Below are 12,177 nucleotides of genomic sequence, written 5' to 3'. Positions count from 1 at the left end.
CACACCACACACACACACACACACACACACACACAGACACACACAAAACAGTCTTTTCATTTTGAAAAGCTGTTTGATGATAAAAAAGTACATTTCTTTTAGATAACAGCATTATATTTTTGAACCATTTGCTGCATTTATATCGATCTATTCATGGTCCAATTGTTGTGCAGGTTTCATTGCTGATCCTAAATATCCAATATAGGCTTTTTTCCAATTGTGTGTTTGTTAACACTAGACGGAGCATAGTATTCTTTAGTCCTGCTTTAAGGAAACACAGTGGGTCGATATTTTAGGAAATGTTCTTTTGGCGAGGGATAAAAGATCCACGCCACTCTCGTTTCTGTGTACTAAATAAGAGCAGCCGAGTAGCGTATCACAGCACAATGTCTGGACGCGGGTGGAAACAGCTAGCCTGGCCTGGTACAAAGTTTTAAAGACATTTGTAAGAACAATTTGCGGATAGGTTATTACTAGCTGTTCTGGTGAACAGCAGCGACCAGTGACTCCACAAAGTGACTGCAGTTCGCCAAGAAATAGCCACAGCATGTTACTTTACATTTCTGTTTGTGCATGGACATCAGATATAAGGTATCAATGTCTGTATTGAAGTTCTTGTCAAAGGTTGGCATAATAACTAGTTTGTAAAATGTGTTGTCCGAGACACATTGGAGGTTTCTTTCTCACATCAGCACAGCTGCACGGTGTGCAGTGGGTATGAATGTTGGATTGTCGGTTTCTGAAAGTAACTGAAACGGTTGGACAATCCCTCCTATTCCTCCTTGGAACAGTGTGGGGTTTTCCAAAGCTATGCAACAATCCGACTTCCTGAAGAAGTATACTATCATAGTATAGCTTTTCCTTTAATCTTTTTATGCAACTGCATCAGGATGAATTCTTGCTAAAGCTCCATCTGTCTCCTGCCTTTGACGTCAAACCTTGTATAGTTTATGTCCTTTCACTTCTCTCTTTCAATTTTCTCTCTGCTCTTCCTCTCCATCTGTCTCTCTCCTCAACGTTTGAATCTGCAACCAAAGGAGATGACGACGAGGAGGAGAGCGGCGAAGAGCGGCTGCCGTCCTGCTTCGACTACATCATGCACTTCCTCACCGTCTTCTGGAAGGTCCTGTTCGCCTTCGTCCCGCCCACGGAGTACTGGAACGGCTGGGCCTGCTTCATTGTCTCCATATCGCTCATCGGCGTCCTGACGGCGGTCACGGGCGATCTGGCGTCACACTTCGGCTGCACGATAGGACTGAAGGACTCGGTGACAGCTGTGGTGTTTGTGGCGCTTGGAACATCAGTGCCAGGTGAGTGAGGGTGTTTTAATTAATAAGTGTGTCGATTGATGGAGGCAAATCAGTTCACATTTTGTTCATGGCACATATTTCCTTACTGACATTACATAAGCATAAGAAATGTGATGCATATTTTCCTAAATTTCCAATGTGACAGACAAACAAACAACCCCATAATAGATGAAGTCTTATCCTCTCTCCTCCATCTGATTTCAATAGCAGCCGGCATCAGTAAGCTGGCTGGAAATATAAATTGAATTGTAAAATGCCGGCTCCATCACCGAGCCTTCAGCCTGAGCTTGTCTCCGCCTGGAGGGGACGCGTTGTCTCAGGGCTTTAATTCAATTCCCTGCCTCATTCCTCTCGTCAGCCGTTTTATTTTTTCTCCATCATATGATTTATAGAAAAAGCTCCTTTGCTACTCCTCCATTGCTCCTTGATGGCTTGAGGCGAGGTCTGAATCAATTCCTTCAGCAGCCATATTATGTTGCGTGTCGGATTTTTGAGGGTGTAAAAACAGATTTGATATCCATTATCAGTGTGTTTGTCCTATCACAAGTCACATGTGGATGTTCATTTGTTGGCTTTTCTTGCTTTCCCTGTTCTGAATCTCTTTCACTCTTCTTTGTTTTGTCTTTTCCCTCACTGTTGCGTCTCTCCTCCCTCTCTCGCATTCTCATATCCCATCTCACTTATCTGTTGCGCTTGCTCTCGTGCCCCATCCCGGTCAATTTATTATTCTGACTTGGTGTTACCTAACTCATCCTTCCCTCGCTCACCTCCTCTTATTGGATGTTGTGTTTTCACTGTTGTATCATCCATCATTCTGACCTGTGCGCTGCGGTACCCAGGTGTGTTTGTCTGAAAATGTGTTTGCTCTGTCGAGGTGATGCAAGTTTTATTGTGGCAGCTCCCTTTGGTCATTATAGCTTCCAGTGGGAGTGTGTGCTTCCTTGTCAGTGTGTGTGTACAGTATATGTGTGTCATTGTGATCTCCTCCAAGCTTGTTAGAAACATTCCTCTCCTCTCTTGTTTCCCACTCCCTGACTTGCACTCTTCCCTCCTTTGAGTCATAAATGCTTTTCTGCATTATTACAAAGGAGACCCCAAAGGATTATCCAGCCAATTTACACCAGATTTGCAGATTCAGCCAATTAGAGGACAAATGCTGATCGGAGGATTGAATGTCGTGAACTGCTACATGTTGAAGAGGTTTGCGTTGGTGGTGAACAAATCCTGTAGTGATCACAGATTGTCTTCATACTGGCACAGTACTACGTTGTACTGATCCCCCCAAATCAAAAACACATTCAAAGTTATGTATTACTGTCCTACACATTACTGTAAGTGTTACACGTTACAGTAATGTGATGTCATTATTCAGTAGCGACTAGTGTAAGGGATTATAATTTGAAGAATTTACATTACAGTTACTAACAGAGGTCTGGAATCAGGTAACACTGCTTCTGAAAATATCACGTATTGTTTCGTAATTTGGGTCTTTAGGAAGGTAATTCACGACGGCTGGCAAATATGTAACATTATAAACTTGGTGAATATACAGTATATGATACAACGGTTTTCTAAATGGGGGTATAATCATCCTCTGTGATGCCAGCAGTTGTAAGTCGTGTGCATTTGTGTGCGGAGCTATAATTTGCAGTTCCGTGACTCAGATTCAAACCCACAATCTCATGTGCCCGTGTGTCAACACACACAAACTTTTCATTTCTTTTTTTACGGTCTACTAACAGCGGTATTACGATTCATCCCCCCCAAGAAAGTTTAAATTTATTTTTTTTATGTTGGGATATGAATTTCAACTAATCTCTCTCACAGTCAAATGAGAATTGAGACTCGTCTATTTATAGAAATAAGCCGAGACAGGCGTACAATAACTGGCAGCTGTTTCCCTGGTGTTCCCTGCCAACCCAGTTGTAGAGTCTCCGCGCTTTTTACCCAATATCTGCTCAAATGTTCAGCCCCACAGAGCTCCACTAATATGCAACTAAAGCAATTAAAAGCATTAATTAGGCCTACATCTGTTCTGTGTCAGGCTGACGCGAATATACAACAGCGGATTACAGAACGGAACAATACGGAACAATGAAAGTAATCCAAGTCAAATTTATGTTTTATTTCCAGAATACAGATGAAAAATAACATCTGACTGAAAATGATGTTGTTTTTCCAACACGGGTTTTAAGTGTGGCTGACTACGGGTCATGCAAGCTTTGCGCTTGTTACCTTTGTTCAGAAAAGCGAAAGCCAATCATCCTGGAGCTTTTCAGATTATCTAAAAGTAACATTCATAATTTCAAATGCTTTTGTCCAAAATAATCAAAGTAAACACAAAAACTATGTCACTGGATTATCTATTTTTGCTATCTGTATAGGAATACTTACAGGGCAAACTGCTGGTAAACCAACTAGCAAAATACTTTCGCATAACAGTTAGCAACAACAAAGGCTCCTTGTGTTTACTTTCAACTCGGAGCCAACAATTTGAAATGATTGACGATCACTCTACTTGCTGGAGTTGTGTTTTTCTGAACTTCTAAAACAGAGGCAAATTAATAGGAAAAAAATATAATGTCCCGTTAAGATTGGTGAGAAATGCAGAAGATCAAGCTATGCAGTTTGACTGATTGTTGAATTCAGTACAACTTCAGACTGACAAGCAGCTTTTCTCGATTACCTGTATGCATTATTTACCCCCGCCTGTTTCTCTGTCTTTTCATCCTTTAAATGTGTAATTATTTCTGTAAATACTGACATCCATGTACACTAACTGGTTCATAGTGGGCGTCTGTGATACCCAATACCTTGATCTTTGTACACCCACTTGCTTGTCTTTTGTGTTTGTATGTAAGCCACATCATGTATGTGGTTGTGAGATTCAGCTACTCTACATGCATTGTTTCACACTCAATGTTACCTCGCTTCCACAGTGGCTTGTGAGAAAGACATTAACAGTAATTTTCATGAGACTTATTTCCATATTGTATGTTTTCATCTGGCATAGTCCTTGTTTGTATGATTAAAACAATTGCTAGAAAGTTTTTAAACACAAGATCAATAAATAGTGTAAGATTAAGAATCTTACAAATGAGGCCGCAAACAACAGCCGTTTCAAAGATGATGAAACCCTAAATTGTACAAGTTTTGTCTTTCTCTTTCAGACACATTCGCCAGCAAGGTTGCCGCCATCCAGGACCAGTACGCCGACGCCTCCATTGGCAATGTCACTGGCTCCAACGCCGTCAACGTCTTCCTTGGCATAGGCGTGGCGTGGACCATCGCCGCGGTCGTCTGGCGCTCCAAGGGCAAGGTGTTCAAGGTGGACCCGGGAAACCTGGCCTTCTCCGTCACCCTCTTCACCATCATGGCAGTGTTGTGTGTGTTCATACTGCTGTACCGGCGGCGGGCATCGGTGGCTGGCGGCGAGCTGGGCGGACCGCGGACATGCAAGATGATAACGTCGCTGCTTTTCGTCTCCATGTGGCTGATTTACATTCTGCTGGCTTCACTGGACGCCTACTGCCATTTACCATTTTAAATGGAGAGGAGAGGGGAGGGAGAGAGACCCAGTGCCAATATGAAGAGAGAGAGAGAGACAGAGAGAGAGAGAGAAGGAGGAGGAGTCTGTAAACAGGAACCAGACGAGGAGAGATGAGTAGTAGAGGTGGATCGATATGGGCCGATTTTGTCAAAAACTATTTTGAGTGTTTCAGATTAGATTTTTTCTTCCCATATATTTATTCCCTGAAAAGCCGAATTTCCTCACGAAACACTAAAAATCTCAAACTATATCCAAACATGTTTTGGATTAGCAGCTCTTGAAAGGAAACCCATTTTCTATCCAGTGATGAAAAACTGTATTAAAGAATACAGAAACCCTCTAAATTGAGATTATTTAACAGAAAGAATTAATGAGAAAATTGCATTGCAGGTTTTAAATCATCCATGATGATCGGTGGCCAACGCTGTTTAATAGTATATACAAAGCTGATATTGCTCCAGTTTACTGCCAAACCAGCAGGAGACTAGAAGAGATAGACAACAAGGAGAGCTGTTAGCCGGCCTCTGAAGGAAACAACGAAGATGAAGAAGAATGATAAAGGTGGAAGATAAAAGTGAAAAGATGAGAGAGCAGGCTGGAGGCAACACAACTAGAGAAAGGTCTGGATAAAGTCCATGAAGAGACCGGGGAAATCATAAAATGAGAAGAACAGATGGCAAAAGCATTCTACACCCCTCATCACTCTCTCTCGCTTTTCCCGTCTTTACAATCTCGTCGTCACGGGATTGGTGGATCCTCCCATTATACCCACTGAACTCTATCTTATGCTACCAGTGACTTATTACTTCTAAGCCCTCTTCCCCCAACTACACACACAAACACACACACTAAACACACACACTTCACCCTCAGGTGAATCTGCTGTGGAGGACCACTCACTAATTTGCGGGCGAAGAGGCAAGATAAAAACTGACAATTGGTCTTTTCCCTTCTCTTGTTGAATACACTGTGCAAAATAGTCCCTCCACCCGACAACACACACACACACACACACACACACACTCGCATACTGTACTCTCCCTTTCCTCCGGACACTCTACAGACTGTAAACACTCCTCCGTCCCTCCCTCTTGCCTTACTTTTATCTCCCCTGTAGGAATTGTCTTAGAGTTGTGATCATGAAACGCTGTAGTCACCACCAACCAACCCTCTTTTTAATTGAGCCAATCCCAAGTCCCTCCCCTTTTATGCCAATCAACAGCCTCATTTATCCCACAAAGAACCCCCCCCCCTTTTTTTTTTCTAAACTTCAATGGCGTCACGTGTTGATGTTGTTACCGTGCAATTGTAAAAATAAAAAAGACATAACTATACTGTAGTATGGAGAGCTGGAGATGAAGAACGTTAAAGAAGGTGGTTTGGAAGATGGATTGTAACATGGAGGATCAAGATGTTGGAAAGCAAAATAACTGACTGTGTGATAAGCGGAGAGTACAAAGTCTGGAGAACCAACAAGCAAGCAGTCCACCTGTAATAGTTGTCTTTCTTGCAGTGAAGAAGCGTTGTGCACTACACTTTGTGAAGTACACTGTTTACACTCTTAACGTCGCATTAAATGGTGGGAACAAGTGAAGTCGGAACCTAACAGGAGATGATGTAACGCCAAGAGACATCAACAAACAAGACGAAATTGGGACCTATCAGAATGAAGGATCTCACTGGTTGTGACTTTGACAACGACAAAGAAGATGATGGCGACCGCAGTGTTGATGACAAATGAAAACTATGACCATATCCAGTGTTTCTAATTGTTCATGATAATATAAGAAACTTTTATTGATGTGTGTGAGAAAACACTGATATTTAATTTACGTGAAGTCCCCCTCTTTGTAAGGAAAACCCCAGACGATGAAAAGGAAAATCCGTGTTCCCTTTTCCCTCTGGAAAACAGTTCAAGAAGACATTTAAAGAACATCCATCACAAGGGAAAAGGCTGTAAGATGGTGAACATGAAACCAGAGATTCACAGACGGAGAGAAGAATCGAATGCTCTGAGGGAAATGTACGGCAGCATGACGGTTCTGCAGCAGCTGTAATGTTGGGGCGTTTCTTTGTACTCAAAACAAAAATCAGAAGTCCTCTGTTATCCAAAGATCTATCAGAAGAACACTGTCAGATCACCATTCATTTTCAGTGTGCAGTTTTACCTCGCAGGCATTGTACGAGTCCCACAAGCTGCTAGTTGTAGTCAAAAAACTGGCAAATCTAAATTCATCAAGGTGTTCACACTACGGATAAATGTGCTTCAGCATTGGTATTTTTAATGGGTATGAGCCTGTGTCAAAAGCTGTGCAAATGTTTTTGTTTTTGTGAAAAAGTTTGTTGATTCAGGCATTGGATGTGTGAATGTGAAAGTAAGATATCACAATAGTTTATCAAAAGTGATGCCACATATCATATGAAATCAACCATTTTGTTATTGTTTGTGTTGAATCCACGTTCACATTATGTCTATGTGGATACCTCTACCTTGCCCCGGGACTGGACTGAAGCTGGACAGAAGGGATGGCATATGGTTTGTCAGTGCAGATAATTATTAAATGTAATCCCTTTGCATAGAACAGCATAGAAGAAAAAAACAAAAACTGTGCAACCATTTTCTCCTCAACTGCCCACAAAGCTCGTTGTAAACTTCAAGGAAAATCCTGAGAGAAAACAATAATTTAGCAATTTGTTATACCCCTATTCACTAAGAGAAAAATGGGACTGAAAACAACAATTTACCTGCCCACCATCCGCCTTTGTTAAATATGGACAAATTACCCACTACTTTCAGCTCAATGTAAATGCAGGCTTTACAAAACCAGCTCAGTTGTGACCGGGCTAAACACAACACAACACAAGCTTGTCCACAGCCCTGTTAAAGTCGGTGCTTGCACAAATGGAAGATAAATGGGGAATTGGAGCAGAGGGGCAATGATCCGCTGGGGTGAAAATGCCTGGAAGCGTCCAACCCTTCAGTCAAATGGGACATTTTAAATGCAACGCCAGTTCCTTCCACTCTCGGTCAGCTATAAAGTAAAGGAGGAAGTGAAATATTCTGATCTTTAACTGTAGAACATCTGCGAAAGCAGTCGTGAAAATTACTATGGTTCCTCGAATAACTGTTTTCCGGCTTGGAGCTGCTGTGTCGGATGGCCACCTGCTATAATGCTCTTTCTCTACTTCAAAGGAATATTACTTTGCTTTTTAACATTGTTGTCTAGAAATTAGACGCAAGTCTCCAGATCACAGAGGAGCTGCCCTGGATCTTGTAGAGACACTTCAGCATGTAGGACCGTAGCCAGGATTTTAGAAGTACTGAGGTCATGAGTCACCCAACGCAACTCTACCCATTGTCTGCCACACGCCAAAAAGAATATTACAAAATTGTTACTTGATTTGTTCATGTTTAATTTATTCAGTTAGCTGTTCAGTTATATTTCCCCACATGCACATCTAAATGTTGCTTCAAAGACACATTGTGACAAATTGCTGAATCAATTGTTTCTTTTTTATTGGCCTGAAGTTTAGTAGCATGCTAGCATTCGCTAATTAGCGCTTCACTTACATCTGAGGCTGAGGGGAATGTCATTTGTTTTGCAGGTATTTTGTCGTACACCAAAGTATTGGACAAATTAAAATTTTCACTTAATGATGGCGCCAGATGAAAAGTGAAGGGATAATCAGAGCGATAACTCTTCATCATAAGTGCAACACGAATGTCTGAGCCAAATTTAATTCAAATCCGTTCAAGATGTGTCAAAACCTCTAATGTGAACCTCATGGTGGAGCTAGATGGACAACTCAGAGAATCAACGAAGTCATCCTCCTGTCAACATGAATGTTATAAAATGTTATCTATCTAATAGCTGTAGAGATATTTCAGTCCGGGCCAAAGTGGGGGACTGGCTAAACAACATTGTCGTCTCTATAGTGAGTGTCAATAGTTGAATGTTACCTTTCCTCACACATCTAAAGTTCAGCAGATAGTGTACAGCCCTGGATGCTTGTTGACATGGTGTTTGAATACATCATCCAGCTGAAACTGTCTGACTAACCATCCCGATCCTTTCACTGTCTCAGCTACTATAGTCCTCTCCGTAGTGCGCAGTAGGAGTAAACCCTCCGTGACAAAGATCATCAACCAGTTGCCAGTTTTGACATGACTGGCTTGTTGGCATGGCTCCTGGCCTCTGGTAAGCCAGGACGTCTGCTGTGCCAAACTATGTTTCTCAATGACTTAAGCTTCTGTAACAGTCTCCAGTTTCAGAATGAGTGGGCAGGTTAATGGAGCTGCTGACGCCACAGGAACACAAGAATACTGGGACTGATTTGGAAATGTAGGCTTTTTATAGGCTGATAAGCCTTGCTGGAGGACGAATGAGTGTGTGCGTCTCTCTCTGTGTGTGTGTGTGTGTGTGTGTGTGTGTGTGTGTGTGTGTGTGCGTGTGTGCGTGCGTGCGTGCGTGCGTGCGTGCGTGCGTGCGTGCGTGCGTGCTTTTTAAGTGAGTGAAGAAATGCAACCATATTTTTAGTCTCTTGCCTGTTGCTTAGCGACCACCTATCTGCAAGCCGTTGTCTTCTTGACTGTTGCTGGTGTGTGTGAGACATTGTGTGTGTGTGTGTGTGTGTGTGTCATTCTCTTTTGATGTTTCTCATTTTATCTGCTTGCCCTTCTTCTAGTGAATGTGACAATTCTCATTCATTTGTTTCTCTCTCTGCGGGCAAATTTCAACATAGATTATATGTTCACCCTTTTCTCCTATGTGTCTCTTTTACTTTGTGTTCCTTGTGCCTCCCCTTGTTTGCATGTGTATCCATTGTGCTTCAATCTACATTTGTATTTGTGCCTTTGTGTGAGTGTGTGTGTGTGTGTTTGTTTGTTTCGTTGGTGTTGTAATCTCCTTATAAGGGCTCACCCTGTGTGTCCCTGGCTGAGTCCCATATGCTGGATTAATGAGTTAGAATGCCAGCCTGACCCACAGTAACAAATGCCTGGAAATTGGATTCCCTCTGATGTATGTATGTATGCGTGTGTGTGTGTGTGTGTGTGTGTGTGTGTGTGTGTGTGTGTGTGTGTGTGTGTGTGTGTGTGTGTGTGTGTGTGTGTGTTTATGTGACGGTAAGAGAGAGGCAGGGAGATTGTACCTGGTACTGTCCCTCGCCAGGTGTGTGTGTGTGTGTGTGTGTGTGTGTGTGTGTGTGTGTGTGTGTGTGTGTTTATGTGACGGTAAGAGAGAGGCAGGGAGATTGTACCTGGTACTGTCCCTCGCCAGGTGTGTGTGTGTGTGTGTGTGTGTGTGTGTGTGTGTGTGTGTGTGTGTGTGTGTGTGTGTGTGTGTGTGTGTGTGTGTGTGTGTGTGTGTACCTGTCTACCTGTCAAATCAGATTAGATATATAATCAATCTGGCTGGCAATCAAGACTGAGAATAGATGGTGGCACATTGCTTGAAAAAGTGTAGTGCGTGTGTGTGTGTGTGTGTACAGTATGTGAGTAACTTTCTAACATATTATATATACACACACTGTACATGCAGAAACACAGGAGATCAATATGGGAATTAATCAAGCAATACACAGACACGCTACTTGCTTCATCATTTTTAATCTCTACAGACTATTACGACACTATATTTCTTAGTGATGTTACACCAACTACACAAACCTGGTTGGAAAATCATTGAAGTGGTGGCCTGAGATGAAAACTGAAGTGTGTTTATTTCACTCTGTAAGTGTAAGTGCAGGGTTGATTTGCTGTGCATACTGTATGTGTATTAACAGACATCAATATATGTATCTGAGTTTGAAATATGAAGATTATTTGTAAAGAACTATCTGTATTCTGATAAAACTGGAGGCTGGCGGCATTGTTAATGTTATGTCAGATTCACTTTATTACCCCAAAGGTATTTTATTGACCACAAGTCATTTATTTATATAGATTTAGTAGCCACATAAGTCATGACATTTAAATATATCGAGTCAAACAGTACGTACCATGTGTATGCTTTTAATTGTTGAATGTCACCCCTCCCAATTCGCCTAAACCCCAAATTTAGACAAAAGACTTTAAGGGCACGACCTCAGTGTCCTCAGTGCAGTTACAACGCTGACGACACTGACACTTTCAGCCGCATCATGATGAGGTTACTTCTTCAATGCTGTTGTATGCTTTCTTAAACTTTAAGTTGAGATTAAGATATAATGTAAAGGATTTTGTTTTTTGAATGCGAAAATAATACTGAACAAGCTTGTAAAGAACCAGTATTTCCATAAGCATATTATTTGTGCTTTGCCACATTTTACATTTTGAAACATTAGTTAGTGAGTGTGTGTGTGTGAGAGAGAGTTTATTAATCAGGCACTATTTATCTGTCTTTTTCTGTGTTACCTGTATTTTATCCCTCTCCCTCTATTAATTTTATTAATATACCATGCAGCCCTATTTATGAGGTCACAAAGTGCTTTTGATATATTTATGTGGTATTTAAATTTCTCCTTTTATTTTATAATTGCTTTATTATTGTTCAGTTTGTCTCCATTGTTTTGTGTTGTTTTAGTGATTTGCTTTGTAAAAAAAAAGCCCTCTGAGAGTAGAACAGCAAATTAGCATAGTAGCAATTTACAATGGGTGTGCTCTTATCCCTTTTGTATTATATGTGTGTGAGTGCGAGTGTGTGTGAATGTGTGCATTTCTTCACATCATTCTGCCCATGAGTGTGTCTATGCATGAATAAAACTCATTCTGAATACAGTGTTGATGTTGGAAATGTCGTAGTAAAGAGTAAAGTATTTTTAAACGCTGACAATGACATGACATGAAAAACGATATAGATGTTTTCAAAGACCAAACTTTTCTTTTCTCTCTCTTTTTTTTTTTTTTCTTTTCAAAGATGAAATAAAACTTTGACTGACAAATGCTGAGAAGAGCGTCTGTATCTTTTCTTTGGATTGAGAAGAAGTCTTAACTCAATTACAGCTGAGGATATTCTCAAAATGAAGATGCTAATTTCACCTAATGCTTAGCAATCAACAAATAGACTGCAGTAATCTTATTTGGACCTAACTGATTAGCTGGTTGGAAAATTAGCCATGGCCCTGCTTTATATTTGCATTTGCAGGCTTCCCTTAAAATGGATGTAAGACTACATCCACACTACTCCGTTTCTATTTGCTATTTTGCTATTTTTGCTTTCTGAAAAAGTTTGCTTTCTGCTATTTGTTTACTCACATTTGACACGCATTCAACATATGACCCTCTCCTGGAAATGTCAGGACCTCTCCTGACATTTCTTATCTTTTTCCATACCTTGA

General features: G+C 41.2%; 1 protein-coding gene across 2 annotated transcripts in view; it reads left to right on the top strand.

Moving 5' to 3' along the window:
- slc8a4b (solute carrier family 8 member 4b) overlaps positions 1 to 11,784 on the top strand; it is an 88,289-nt gene extending 76,505 nt beyond the window's left edge. For both annotated transcript variants that reach the window (XM_068713520.1, XM_068713519.1), the window contains exons 15-16: positions 1,038 to 1,310; positions 4,481 to 11,784. In XM_068713520.1, the coding sequence (XP_068569621.1) occupies positions 1,038 to 1,310; positions 4,481 to 4,857 (650 nt within the window). In that variant the 3' untranslated portion in view covers positions 4,858 to 11,784. The remainder of the gene's footprint in view (positions 1 to 1,037; positions 1,311 to 4,480) is intronic.
- The last annotated feature ends 393 nt before the right edge of the window (positions 11,785 to 12,177 follow it).

Source organism: Cebidichthys violaceus, unplaced genomic scaffold, assembly GCF_023349555.1.
Source record: "Cebidichthys violaceus isolate CVI_PGR_0920_01 unplaced genomic scaffold, fCebVio1.0.p SCAF_19, whole genome shotgun sequence".
Taxonomy (NCBI): Eukaryota; Metazoa; Chordata; class Actinopteri; order Perciformes; family Stichaeidae; genus Cebidichthys; species Cebidichthys violaceus.
This window is presented reverse-complemented; position numbering and strand designations above follow the sequence as displayed.